Below are 14,924 nucleotides of genomic sequence, written 5' to 3' on the forward strand. Positions count from 1 at the left end.
ACACACACACACACACACACACACACACACACACACACACACACACAAAATACCTATGGAAATTTCTGTCACAAGATATCATTGAGGCCATGTCCTAAGCAGGAATCCAGAAATGATTAGACATTAAACAATGATTAGAGTCAAGGATGAGGGCACATATCAGTGAGTTAAAAGGTAAAAAGTAACGTACACAAATGTTCTAGTTATAACAACAAGCATTAAAATCCCAGGAAATTCAGAGTTAAGATTGAATTTAAAAGGAGCCTCAACATTTATAAGTAAGGAAAAGCACTGTTAATGCGCCCAAATAATCTTAACTCTGTCCAATAGCAATGCTAGTCTCCAATTTTTCCTTCGCTGATTTTTTGCTACCTACCAGGAGAATTGGGAGACAGCATGTATGCAGTCACCTGGTTTTATTCAGGGTCTGTGGAAGGCGGTACCAGCATTTCCCTTTAACATCTTTTCATCAGAGTTTGCAATGTTGCTGTCAAAACCCCATCTCCTCTGAACTCTAGCGTACCAGGTGTCAGCCTGGGAGTAATTTTGCTCTTGGCTGCTCTATCGAGGAATCCATTCAGTTCGATGGTATTTTGAAGAGAAAAAAAAGCAAACAAAGTGCCCGAAGAGACTGAGGTTTAAAAATTGGCTGCTGAGCGTCTGGCATCGCTTTGGATGGAAGTTTTCTATGGAGTTGTGCTGTGCTGAGTTAGTTGTTCAGCGCTATCACACAGCCTCATGCCAGCTAGATACTAAATAAAGAATTGTAGGATGATTGCCGTTAAGTACCAGCATTCATAGACAAAAGGGCTGTAATTTATGGTAGAGTGTGCTTGGGTGCTGGACTGTTAATAACTTACTTCCTAGGGTAACAGTTTCAAAAGCTCCTCAGTCACTAAGGAGCCTGAGAGTTGGGCTGTTAAGGGCCAGATTTGTGAAGAGATTTCTGTGCTAAAGGTGCAGATAGGCCAGTGGAGTCCGGTGCCTCGACACTCTTGAAAATACCACTAGGTGGGTATCTGTAGCTTTAGGTGCCTAAAATCCTTTCAAAATCTGGTCCCTACATCTCTTTTGAAAATGTGGGGACAGGGAGGAGAGGGGGGCACACTATCAAGGTGGGGCCATGGCAGCCGGGGGGCTGGTGCGGATGGAGTACCTATCTGCTCTTAAAATATCAGGATTACACCTCTGCTTAGACCCGTAAATCACGTAGGTGTTTTTGAACATTTTTCCTTGTTGCGCGTTTTTAATCCAGGAAGTTTAACAAAGTGTCAATATATGCATAGATATGCTAGAAATGTGGAGCTGATATCACGTGATGGATTGTGGGACAAGTGACGAATAAAATGTATCATACACATTGGATATTTCACCTGCACTCTGCCCATAAATCCATCTCCCCCCTCCCATCCCCGGTTATCCTAACATTCTGAACAACCAAGCAGCTCAAATACCCACCACTGGTTTTATTGTAGAGAATTTTCCCTGCTTTTCCCCCAAGTATGAAATCTCCCCCCCCCCCCCCCCCCCAAAAGTAATTACTCCTGCCCAAGGGCCAGGATGGGCAACATTCAGTCTTGAACCAGCAACATGGTCTGATAGCTTGCGACCCCTGCAAGAGCTAGAAGAGGAAGCTTTATCCTGTTGGGGAGTGGAGACTCCCAGTTTTCCAGCAGGGGCAGCACACTCACTTTTAGCCCTGGAATATCCCGAGATATATCTGCTCCTAAAATTGTGGCAGTGTTATGGAAAGAAAATGAGATCATTTTTAGAGTGTTATATGACTCCTCTGTGCCTGGTGCACTTGGGCTCAGGTGACTAAGACACCTGGCCTTAGTAGGATAAAAATTATAGCCCTAATACCAAGTTAAAAAAATGATCGGAAGCATCTGTAAAATAGATGGGTAGGTAATAACCATACGAGGACATGTATGTCTGATCCAAAGTGACCATTTGCATCCCTTATGAGAACAGACTACAGTGACAGTGCTTGGCAGTATCACTGAAGGGTATCATAGTATTTTCTTGTAAGGGCTGATAGATATCACATTGTTTCTTTTCTGCTTCCATGTCTTTCCCTTCTTTATAACTATAGTTAAATAAATCAATCTGAGAGATTCAGTTACACCACACACTAGCTAAAACACAAGGGTTTCCCAGCTGAACCTCTGTAGCTAGGGAAGAATGAGTTTTGATTCCATCCTGACACGTGGGTCCTCTACAATCTCTAGCAGAGCTCCAGAACCTCTGTTCCTGGTGGTGATGTCGCAAGCAGACAGGAACCCACTGATATTCAGGCTCCAGCATCAATTACAGCAGAGCCCTGATTAAGGGATGGGGCTTCCCTGATTAAGGGCCCTATAAAAGAGGAATTAGTTAGGGAAATGGACTGAACTGAAGAACTCAAGGATCTGAAAGTGACGGACGCTTGGAATTACTTTAAGTCAGAGTTACAGAAGCTATCTGAAGCCTGCCTCCCAAGTAAGGGTAAAAATTGTTAGGGATGGCTTACAGAGTTGGATGAGCAAGCATCTCAAACAGGTTATTAAGAAAAAGCAGAAAGCCTACAAGGAATGGAAGATGGGATGGATCAGTAAAGAAAGCTACATCTTGGAGGTCAGAAAGTGTAGGGAAAAAGTGAGAAGCCAAGCACAGTTGAACCTTGGAAAGGAAATTAAAACAAGAAGTTAAAGATTCTACAGCCACATAAATAAAAAAAAACAAGGAAAAAAGAAGTGGAACTGCTAAGCACTGAGGATAGGGTGAAGATGAAAGATAATCTAGGCATGGCCCAACACATAAATGAATACTTTGCCTCAGGTTTTAATAGGGGTAATGAGGATCTCAGGGATAATAGCAGGGTAGCAAATGGAAATGAGTACATGGAAATAGAAATGACTACATCTGAGGGTTGAAGTCAAACTCAAACAGCTTGATGGTACTAAATCCAGAAGACCTGGATAATCATCCAGGAATATTAATGGAACTGGCACATGAAATTGCAAACCCAAAGGCCAGGATTTTTAACGAATCTGTAAACTCGGGAGTCGTACCCTGTGGCTGAAGCGTTGTTAGTACAATACCTGTTTTTAAGAAAAGGAAAAAAGTGATCCAGCCTGTTAGTTGCATGCAAGGTTTTAGAACAAATTTTGCAGAGAAAGTAGTTAAGGACCTAGAGGTAAATGGGAACTGGGATAAAACACGTGGTTTCACAAAAGATAGATTCTGCCAGACCATCCTGATCTCTTTCTTTCAGAAGATAACTGATTTTTTAGACAAAAGAAATGCAGTGGATATAATTTACCTGGATTTCAGTAAGGCATTTGATTCAGTTCCACATTTGTACAAAATCTAAATTTTGGGTCAAAAAGTTGAGTGCCCCTTGCAGCCCACGTGAGCTTTGGAATGAAGTACTGTAAAGCACCCCGGCCCCTTGGCAGGATCTCTTTCTCCGTTCCGGAATAGAATGCAGTGACTTGGGTATTGGAATGCTAGTAGTGGAAGTGCCCTGCTATTCTCTGATATATATTGTGACGTACTTTGTTCTTGCATGACAAGAAACTTCTGGATGAAGGGTGACTGAGGGTATGTCTACACAGCAAAGAAAAACCTGTGGCTGGGACCCTCCCACCCTGCAGGGTCCTAGAGTCCAGTCTCGAGCCCGAGCCCAGAAGTCTACATCAGGGTTTCTCAAACAGGGGTCGCCGCTTGCGTAGGGAAAGCCCCTGGCGGGCCGGGCCGGGCTGGGCCGGGCCGGTGTGTTTACCTGCCCCGTCCACAGGTCCGGCCGATCGCGGCTCCCACTGGCCGCGGATCGCTGCTCCCATTGGCCGCGGATCGCTGCTCTGGGCCAATGGGAGCTGCCTGAAGCGGCGCGGGCCGAGGGACTTACTGGCTGCCGCTTCCAGCAGCTCCCATTGGGCCGGAGCAGCGATCCGCGGCCAGTGAGAGCCGCGATCAGCCAGACCTGCGGACAGGGCAGGTAAACACACCGGCCCGACCCGGCCCGCCAGGGGCTTTCCCTACACAAGCGGCGACCCCTGTTTGAGAAACCCTGGTCTACAAAGACCCACAGCCGGAGCCCCATGAGCCCAAGTCGGCTGGCACAGGCCAGCTGCGGGTTTTTCTTTGCTGGGTGGACATACCCTCCGGGGCTGCCAATAGCCAAGTCATATATAGGTATGAAATACACACTGACTGGACTTGTGTTCCCTTTCAGAGACGCTCTGGATGCTGCTAGCACACTTTATAACCGAGTGGATGAGGGTGTCCACCTACTGGTGATGATGTCAAACAAACGCATCCAGGAGCTGGAGCTAGTGATGGAATTCGAGGCTTTTGAAGAAGGTTTTAGGGAGGTAAGGCCAGTTTGTCATTGGTTGTAGTGATTAGCCCTGACTGCATGTCCCACAAAGATGACCAGGTATTTAATCCCAGTTTACGTCAGGGTTTGAACCAGGTGGTAGTAAAGTAACACAAAAAGGGTCCCAAAGGGACATGCCTTCAGATCACAAAAACACTCCATAAGCAACTTGGCATTTAGTAGTTTCTGCCCAGGTTGAGACGGGCACTCCCCACCTGATAGCATCCAGTGACCCGGCATTCCTGTACTGAAGAGACATACAGACTTGGGGCCAGCTTTTCAGATGTGCTGGGCACCGAGTCAGCAGGTACTCTGTATGCTCAGCACTTCGGAAAGTCCAGCCCCAAGCATGTGACCTTCATACCAGTTTGATCCAGTATAACCCCATTAATGTCAGTAAGGTTCCCTCTGATACACACTGATGGAAATCAGATTAGTCCCTTAGAGTGCAGAGGCCTCCTGGCCAGGCGCACAAACACATGATGTTTCCCATGGTGCACTGCAGAGAAACTCTTCTGAAGGTACCGCTGAGGAGCCCTTCCCCCACGTCAGAGGAGGCCGATGGGGCTCATTCCATCCCTTCAGAGCGAGCAGAGCCATCTCAGCCCCCAGGGTGGGAATGGGATTAGGGAGTGTGTTTGTAGGGAAGGCAGATGAAGACCAACACAGTCCTTAGCCAGGTGACAAAGTCTGACTATCCCTGAGGAGATGAGCCCAGTGTCAGTGATTGGCCTGTGATGAAGAGCTGCTAGGAATAACATGGACACCGGAGATTATCTTGGGCGGTGTGTTCAGGAAATAAGACAGCAGATATCCTAGGGCCCCACATAACCACAAAGGCGCGACTCCATTGCTGTGTTCACGGTAATGCCGTTGCTCCTCATCCTTCTGCCAGACCGAAGTTGGAGTGGGGAGCAGGAGATGTGGCAGCAAATGGAGCTTTGGCAGCAGGAGCAGTAGGAAGATAGGACCAGCCCAGGAGTTGCAGAGCTTTCATCCGACTGCTGTTTGCCGAGAAGCACAGACCTCAAACAGCCACTCACTTTGCTTATGCCTAAGGCCCTGTGAGCAACAGCAGAGCAATTATCCAGAGACCTAACGTGGAAAAGGTCCATGCGTAAAGCAGGAGGCATACACTGAAATGCTGAGACTTGGGGAGAAATGCTCATGCGTTCTTTCCAGTGATTAAATGACCAACCTCACCAAAGAAGCTCCCTGCTCTTTCCACACAAAGGCCTGCCGTGCACAGCAGCACTGGCTGACAAATAGCACAACTGCTTTCCCCTTTTTCTCCTAGGTCAGCACTTGGATCGAGAACGTTGGCGGGAAGCAGCTAAAGGAAATGATTGACCTGGACGATTCTTTGGAGCTGCTGCTTCGAGCACAAAAGCAGTTCAGGGAATTTGATCTTGTTGCCAGTGTAAGTGTTCTCGGATTGGAAAGAGGGGCAGAAGAGTGTGTGGTGGGAAAGAACACCCCTGCCTGCCACAATAGTGGGGGAATTGGCTGGCGGATGCCGCCTGCCAGGCTGATACATAGTGTGCGCTGACACCGTCCTGGGGGCACATCCCACAGATCAGGCTTACACGACCTCTGACCTACACTTGAACAGAGTGATCCGTACACACAAGGCTGGACACACCAACACATTTGTGGGTAGCTCCGAGAGAGACTGAAGGTATCGTACCATTCCTCCTGGAATGCTGTGGAGTGGAGTCTGCCTTCGTCTCTGCCTACGTGGGCTGAGGATTTAATTGAACATGTGTTTCAGAGGGAGACTTTGTGTAAGTCACATCCGTGTCCCTGAACAACGCCACTTGGCCCTTCATGATGCCTCCTGTCACATTCCCCTGTCCCCTCTCCAAACTGCCAGCGGTGTCTGCCTCCCGCACCACCTCCCCGTTCCTTTCCTTTGCCCATCACTCGCTCCAGGACTCTTTCCATACTGTCCATATATTTGTAACCCTTCTGCTAAGTGGTTTCAGCAGCAACCAGGGCCGGGTTCAATAGCCAGGGGTCCTCTTAACATTACAAAACAGAACTGGCTCGAGCCCCCACCCAGTAATCTGAGAAAACTAAACACCACCCCTGGCAAGCACTGGCTCCGTGTATGACAAAAGAAAACTTTTTATTGAAGTGAGAGGAAACGGCATTAATTTGGGAAAATACTGCAACACCGATTCCAAAGCATGTACTCCTTAAGTGAACACCCACTCCACAGTACATTGGGCAGTGTCCTTTGCCTCAGTTTCCCACCTTTCGTTGTGAAAGTCCAGTGAACGAATGTCCCTTCAATACGCCACTCACGGTTGCAGGGCCATACGCAAAGCACACAGCTGCGTAGGGCACCAGGAAATTTGGGGCACCAAATTTCCTGGTGCCCTGCGCAGCTCCGTGCTGCTCCAGCCCTTCTCCGGCTCTTCCCCTGGGGCCCCCGCCCCTGCTCCGCCCCCGCCCCTTCCCTGCCCGGCGGCGGGAGTGCAGCGACCCGACCCCAGCTGCACCGCTGGTGAGTGCTGGGGGGTGGTTCCCCCCTATTCCCCAAGCCAGCCCCGCTCCCCGCAGAGGCCTGGGGCCAGCTCCCCCCCTCGCGGAGGCCTGGGGCCCACTCCTTGCCCCCCCCCCAGCAGAGGCCTTGGGCCCCACACACACACACCCCGCGGGCGGGGCTCCATAGGGCCCCAGAATAGCTAGGGACGGCCCTGCACGGTTGGTAGTCCGCAGTCAGCGAAGGTCCAGAGTTCAGAGATGGTAAGTACAGTTCTGTTGCCCTTTACTCTTACAATCCAGATAACAACTTTTCATTACTCCTGCGTTCAAAACGGAAGTGACTTGTAACCCAAAACCAGCCAACATTGATACTTTGGCAAAGCAGCTCCATCTGCTGTGCCCCTGGGCAGAGTAGGTTTGTCTGTTCAAATACAGTCTTCTCCTGAAGTCTTTCCCTCCCTCCCCACCCCGGTTCACCGCTAGGTGTCAGGAGAGAGCTCATTCAGACCCTGCTTATGTGTATAAAACACCTTCCTGGTCCTGGTTCTCCAAGCCAGGGCTGCCCTCTGAAAAGCTCACCACTTCCAAGCCACCTATGAGACAGTTATTGTGCGTACAGCTCCGTGGATAAGTCACATGTCTGTTCATGGGACGGGAACGTTTACAGAAATTTCCAGGATGTGTCATGGATTTTTTGAACACACATGGTTCTTGAAACACTTCAATTTCCTTGATCCTAAGTAGCCTGTTGTCATGCAGGCCTTTTATGCTAAAGCTACCGATTCACTGCATCTAATCTGAGCTTCACAGTGTAATGGGGTGCTTTTAAAGCATGATTGTCTGAGAGAGCTACTGTTTTGCATCTCTGTGCCATGCTAGGTTTAGCTAGTCCTAACGGTTCGCAGGGGCTTTGGAAGTTGCCCATGGTCTCTGTTTCCAGGTCTCCAGTGTAGCACACTGATCCACAACTGACATTTTCTTTCAGGAATATTGTAGAAGGGGACAGGAAGTGTTAAAGAAGCTGGACAGGTGGGAAGATTTTTCCTCTGCAGACGTGCGTGTTTATGGACTCAAACTGCAAACATCTAGAAATCAGCTAGAGGAGTTCTGCACCCGACTGGATGACACCAGGAGTCGGATTGGAGGGACAGTCAGGCTGTACGAATTCTTCGACAAGGTGAGGAAACAAAGCGCTGAGCTTTGAGTCGGGGAAGGTCTGTGCCCAGGAAAGGACATTTCCACTGGGAAATAGGGGGAAGACCCCGTAGTTTTCCTCTGGTCTAATTCTTCTAACCTCCAGGCCCGATGTGGTGGGCACGTCCTAACAGTCAGCACCAGGGTCTCGATTGGACAGAAGGCTCCTTGAGCAGTTGGCCTGGAGACCAAGGGACCAGAGTTCTGGTGTCCTGCCTTTCAGCACAGAGGAGGCTTCAAGGCCATGGCAGTGCTGGTGTTTTGCTGAATACCGTGTACTTCATGTTGTGGACAGTTACATGTGTTGATGTGTCATGCAGCCCCTTCACCTGCAACCATAAAAAGAGCCAGTTCTCTGTTCTGGGCAAGTCTGTGCAACGAAACCAGGTCTGAGAACATAGTGCCCAGAACCTCGTGGGTGATGGCAACTGGCTGGAGAGTAGGGTTGCCAATTTTGGTTGGATGTATTCCTGGAGGTTTCAGCACATGATATAATATTTAACTAAAGATTAGTCTTTAATTCCTGGAGACTCTTGGATAATCCTGGAGGATTGGCAACCCCGTTGGTGAGGCCCATAGGGAGTGAGTTGGAACAAATGGCCTGAGATCAGGAGGGGAGGCCGTGTGCCATGCACATTGTACAGGAGCCCGGAGTACCCAGAGTTCTCACTCCTTTGCTTTGACGTGAACACGGTCTGCCTGCCATCGGGGGCTTGGGGCGGGTTAGTTTCTGAGGTCGCTGATGCAGAAACAGGAAGAGTTTCCATGTACATTTTAAAATCCTTGGCAAGTGTCAAAGGCAAATGAATCCGTGTTCTATTTATTTCCCAGTTGTACAAACACTGGGTATTGAAGTTCTCAAATTCCAGAAAGAATCAGACCCTTCCAGTTAAGCTGTACCAGATGTAGGCGCCGCTTAGACGCCGTCTCTCTGAATTGCCTTGGCAGGCAGAGGTGTTCGGGGGGGTGGTGTGTGTGAATGCTGCTAAACACAAAAACATTCAGAAACAGGCTCCAGCACGAAGGGGTGAAGAGGAAGTGGCCCAGGATGTTGCCGGGTGGTTGTTTGGTGACAGTCTCTGCACATGCGTGTTCCCCCACCCCGGGCTATGCTCTGCCCTTGCTCCTTCATTGAGGGGAGGTTACAGGCGCCCACTGAGAGCAGAATATCTTGGCAGTGTTGTGGAGGGAGCGCCAGGATATCACAGAACAGCACCCAGAGACCGGAGAGAGGAGTCTGACAGCTCCAGTGACAACGATGCTTAGTCCTGGGTGGCGCTGCACAGCCACTGGAGCCTGTAGCAGCAGATCACTCTCCCCAGCGGGGCAAACCAAGGCATGGAAAAGGGCAGCGACTGGTTCAGTGTCCCAGGAAGTCTGTGCAGCACTAGGAGTGGATCCCATGTCTCCTGTTATTTTAACCACTGCACTACCCTTCCTTCCGAGGGGAGACTGCCACCACTGCTACAGGAACGTGTTGTGCAGCAGCTAAACACAATCTGACCTGCAATGACTTGGCTTGGAGAGCTCTGCCATTCTGAACTGCATAGGATGTTCCGTATAGTCCATGTGCTGTTATTTCCTTACCCACTTAATGATTAACAGGGCATTTGTACCCTTTAAACACTTGTTTAGCCCCTTATGTAGAGTCCAGGTAGCTTGTGTCTCAGGAGATGCCGTCCCTTTGTAGAAGAATCCCCTTTTGCCTAGTGTTCTGCAGGGCTGTGGCGTGGGTTGTAAGATGTGGTACAGCACACTCAGGTCTGTTCGCGTAACGCCGACAGACCCCGGTTGTCGGCGGGTGGGATTGAACCTGGGACCTCTGGAGCTAAATGCATGAGCCAAAAGCCATGTGGCCCTTAGCTAAGGCTGTAAAGCAGACTCATCAATCTCTCGCTAAGTGGTCTCGGTGCCATTAGATGGGACAGAACACCACACCCAGAAGGTGTGTGGGGTTACATACTTCCCCTAGCTGAGGAAGCACGTCCCAAGCTTCAGAGTCTCCCCAGTTGAAATCCCAGATGAGTCCCCACTTGTAACGCCAACAGACCCCGGTCGTCGGCGCGCAGGATCGAACTTGGGGCCTCTGGAGCTAAATCATGAGCCTCTACCACAAGAGCTAAAAACCATATGGCTGTTAGCTAAGGCTGTAAAGCAGACTCATTAATCTCTCTCTAAGAAGTCTCGGTGTCACTAGATGGGACAGAACACCACACCCAGGAGGTGTGTGGGTTACATTTGCAGCTGAGCCAGGCTGGGGATGGAAGCTTGTCTTACACGCTCTGCAGGTGCATTGGTGAATGCAAAACTTGACGGAACAGTTTGAAAGTTTCATGAGATGATTACATTAGATCTCGATCTCAAATCCATTCTGCCTGCCAAAAGCAAAGGCAAAGTCAAGGCATGGTATGATGTGGAGAGGGAAGAACGGAAGTTCAGTCTAAATTAATTTACTCTCTTCCATTGCCGGGCCTCTCTGATCTCACACAACCACCTTCTGCTCCTGCTCGTGGCTCCCTGACCCCTAAAGGCCTTCTTGATAAGCCTGAGCCTGGATGGGGCAGTGGCAGGAGGCTGCGATTAGCAGCATCCCTGGTCTTCTTCCCCATAAAGACCCTGCAGTGTGCCAGATCACGTGGTCTGGAGGCGAGCAGTCAGGCCGCATGCGCTGTGGAGTCGAGAGTCTCCTTGGTGCTGCAGAATATGGCGGGTGCCAGAAGAATGGAGGGATTGTGTGGTTGGCCCATGTGAGAGAGGTGAATTCCACCTCAGGAAATCTGCCGGCTGCTGTCCCAGCTGAGGGCTTCCTGTGGTGGGCAAGTGCTCACTGGGGTGTTGGGTGCAGGGTGTGAGAGCAGGGCAGTGCTGCCCCACTTGGCAGACCCCTAAAGACCTGTCCTTTGGATCCTACTCTCGGTCTGACTTGACGTAGGCCATTAAAGGTTGGGTGGGTGAATGATTCCAGCATTCAGTGTCCCAGAGCCCTTTGCAGCATGCGTGTTAGGAGGTGCAGCCCCTCCCCAGGACTGGGAATCGCTGGGCAAACCAGAATTGCCTGAAGGGTTCATTAGAGGCCAAGGACAAGCAGTTGGAGAAAAGGTCTGTGTGGTGAAGCAGCCTGAGCTGGCCAGGCCGCAGGCAGCTCGCACACTAGGCTGGCTGGATTCCTTCTCCCTCCCTCCCTCCCCACTCCTCAGAGGATGCGGCTAAGGCCAAGCTGAATGTTTCCCCTTGTCTGCACTTCCTTTATAACGGCAGTTCTTGGTGCCTGACAAAGGCTGGGCATGTGCTGGGCTGAGTGGAAGAGGAGGCTTCCCATCCTGCCCCTGCTGAGGGGAGGAAGGGTGGGGGTTGCTTCTCTGAGTATGTGTCCGTGTGGATCCCAGTGTTGGTGCATACGTGCCTCAAGTGTGCGAAGCCAGATTCTTTAGCAGCCCCCATGAGGCTGTGCATGCCCCCCCTGGCCCCCCCATGCGCTGCCACAAGGGCACAAAGGGCAGGGCAGGCCCACGACCCCCCCTGGGTTCCCTCTTACCACCTGTGCCAGCAGGATAGAAACTAGCAGTGTAGTGTCTGCTGACAACCCTCGCATGAGCTGTCGGTACCTGCACTTCTTCACGTGGTGCTGACTTCTCTGCCCAAGTCTTGGAGTTGCCCGTCTGCTGGACAGAGCGCTGGATGGTCGGGTTTTGACCCGAATGGGGGTGTTCGAGTCTGGCTCTTCTGGGCCTGACACCACTCTCAGAGATTGTTGTAGGACGCAGTGCTTGAGTCCTGTGATTTCTGGTTCAAGTGGAGAACGGAAGGCGAACCGAGCAGTGGCCTGGGATGTGGAATTCACCCAGGCAGGAAAGTCGTCATCTGTGTCCATGCAGGTGCCACTTTTGGGGGGTCTAATACTTTTATTCACCCCCCCAAACCCAGATCTCAAGTAATCCCAACTTGGCCAAGATCCACTGAAAGATAAAGATCCCAAGCAACTGGAGCTGTCTGAGAGAAAGTCCCATTCCTCTGCATCACTCCAGCTGCAAGTGACTAATTTCCAAACCCTACTAGCCAAATGGGACAGAGTGATGCTATTCATCAGTCAAACGGCCTCACGGGGCTAGACAGGGGTTAAAGGACTTTGTAAAAGAGGGACAAGCTAGTGACAAAGACTTGCCTGCAAGCCTTAATGAATGCAGCCGACACCTCGGCTAGGTCCATGGCTAAAATAGAATCATAGAATCTCAGGGTTGGAAGAGACCTCAGGAGGTCTAGTCTCACCCCCTGCTCAAAGCAGGATCAATCCCCAACTAAATCATCCCAGCCAGGGCTTTGTCAAGCCGGGCCTTAAAAACCTCCAAGGACGGAGAGTCCACCACCTCCCTAGGTAACCCATTCCAGTGCTTCACCACCCTCCTAGTGAAATAGTGTTTCCTAATATCCAGCCTAGATCTCCCCCACTGCAACTTGAGACCGTTACTCCTTGTTCTGTCATCTGCCACCACTGAGAACAGTCTAGATCCATCCTCTTTGGAACCCCCCTTCAGGTAGTTGAAAGCAGCTATCAAATCCCCCCTCACTCTTCTCTTCTGCAGACTAAATAAGCCCAGTTCCCTCAGCCTCTCCTCATAAGTCATGTGCCCTAGCCCCCAATCATTTTTGTTTCCCTCCACTGGACTCTCTCCAATTTGTCCACATCCTTCTTGTAGTGGGGGGCCCAAAACTTGGATGACTCCAAGACAGCCCTACAGCCCCTGTGAATCTACACACATCTGGTGTATACCGCAAAACATACCACCCCAACAGCAACACCAACAGAGACAGGGGACACCTTCATACCACAGCCAGTCCAGGATGTGGCCAAGATATGGTAGCGCACATCAACCCTCCCCAACCCCGGCCACGCACGTCACTCTGTCCACATGGTGGCAAATTTGCCAGCTCAGCTGAGAGCTGCACCAAGACCAGTTGAGTGAGCACTGCTTTTGGAAGCCACCTCGCCTTGTTCCACGGGGCAAGGGTGGGCATCACCATTGACAAATGGGTGATAGATATCGTCACCCATAGCTATACCATCCAGTTCCATCCCCCTTCCCCATCCTTCTTCAGGGATCCTTCTCATGAGAGCCTTTTACAATCAGCCGTGGCCTTGTTGCTCTGTCTGGGAGCCGTAGAGAAGATGCCTCAGGAATACAGGGGAAGAGGCTCCTACTCCTTGTATCTCCTCATTCCAGAGAAGAACGGGTCTTCATCCTATGCTGGATCTGAGGAGGCTCAGGAAACGCATTCACTCAGATTCAGGAGGTAACGCTTGCCTCCATCATTCCGTCACTCCAAGCTCCAGGACTCCTTGTGAACTACGAGAAATTGTCTCACACACCCTCACAGAGACTATAATTCATAGGAGCGCTGCTCAGCTCACAGCCAGCACAGGCTGCTCTGCCGCACAGATTCAGGGCCCTGGTTCTTCATACATGACATAAGGGTGAGACCAGGTACAGCAGTTCACACGTGCCTTGGATTGCTAGGGCACATTGGCACGTACCTTTGTGATGTCGCTTGCCAGACGTCCCCTGCGGCCATTGCAACGCTGGCTAAAGACAGTGCACTCCCCAGCCAAGCACCATACAAACAAAGCTGTCATGGTACTGCCTCAATCCTTCAAGAACTGACCTGGTGGCTGGATCCTTTGAGTGGGAGGAAGGAACGTGAGGGCCTTCTTGACCCTCTCCCTGAGAACAATGCTTATGGACGCAAGGACAGGTTGGGGTACCCACTCGAATCACCTCCAAATGCAAGGAGTTTGGTTCTCAGATGATCCAAAATTGCACTTGAATGTGCTAGTGGGACCTGTCGCGTTCTTATAGTATTGAGCGTGTGCTGGGTTCTATCCCCTGATTACTCAGTTTCAGGACCATAAAGGCAGAGAGAGAGAGAGATCACTTGATCATTACCTGTTAGGTTCACTCCCTCTGGGACACCTGGCATTGGCCACTGTCGATAGACAGGATACTGGGCTGGATGGACCTTTGGTCTGACCCAGTATGGCCATTCTTATGTTCTTATGTACAATGGCGCCAGTGGCTCCATGGAGCCAGGCCCATGCTGAGAAGGGGCCACAGCTTGCTCCACTTGCACTGCGCCCTGAGACCCCGCCAGCCCGCTCCCACCCACCCACCACTTGCTCCTCTCGGCCTGCCCGCCAGCTGGCTGAGGGCTCCTCTCAGTCCCCTGGCCCCACCTGCCGGCTCCTCTCTGCCCCCTGGCTGGACCCCAGTGCACCTCCGGCTCCGGGCAGTCTCTGCTTCCTACCACCTGGGGGGCCCCACCTGTCTCCCCGGAGCTGAGCCGTCTGGGACTGGTGCAGAAGCCTGGCCAGTTTCAGCCAGTTGGGGGGTGGGGGCCTGGCTCGGCCCGTCCAGGCAAGTGGGTTCTGAGGGAACCCGGCCGGGCCAGGTGCTGTCCTGGCTGATCGCACCACTCCCAAGGGGCCGGAGCGATTCCCCACCCCGGGACCAGCTCTGGCTGCGCTGCCGGCTCAGCCCGGCACACAGTCGCGTCCCAGAGGGCCGGTGAGTGCGGCCGGGAGGCAGGGCGTTGGGGAGTGGGTCTCTTAGGGATCTGGGGGGTGCTGGGCTGTGAGGGGGTGGGGAAGATGTGTGTGTTGGGGCACTAGGGTGTGGGGGTTGTGTGTGGGGTGCTGGGCAGTTGTAGTGGGGCTGTGGGCGGGGGGGGGGGCACTGGACAGGGGTGTTGGTGTGCAGGGCGCTGTGCATTTGTGGCAGGGTCTGGGGGGTAGTGCTGAGCATAGTGGGTCTGGGGGGGCTCTGGCCATAGGGTGTTGGGGAGTGTTGGGGGGGGGAGATGTGTGGCACAGCATGGGCCCGCCCCC

The 14,924-nt window shown here is 51.6% G+C and overlaps 1 protein-coding gene across 3 annotated transcripts in view; it reads left to right on the plus strand.

The window, feature by feature from the left end:
• LOC112107524 (puratrophin-1-like) overlaps positions 1–14,924 on the plus strand; it is a 155,888-nt gene that overhangs the window by 101,385 nt on the left and 39,579 nt on the right. For all 3 annotated transcript variants that reach the window (XM_026652648.2, XM_026652649.2, XM_026652650.2), the window contains 3 exons: positions 4,220–4,358; positions 5,661–5,783; positions 7,839–8,030. In XM_026652648.2, the coding sequence (XP_026508433.1) occupies positions 4,220–4,358; positions 5,661–5,783; positions 7,839–8,030 (454 nt within the window). The remainder of the gene's footprint in view (positions 1–4,219; positions 4,359–5,660; positions 5,784–7,838; positions 8,031–14,924) is intronic.

Source organism: Terrapene carolina, unplaced genomic scaffold, assembly GCF_002925995.2.
Source record: "Terrapene carolina triunguis isolate 2854851 unplaced genomic scaffold, T_m_triunguis-2.0 Scaffold130, whole genome shotgun sequence".
In the NCBI taxonomy this organism is placed as follows: domain Eukaryota; kingdom Metazoa; phylum Chordata; order Testudines; family Emydidae; genus Terrapene; species Terrapene triunguis.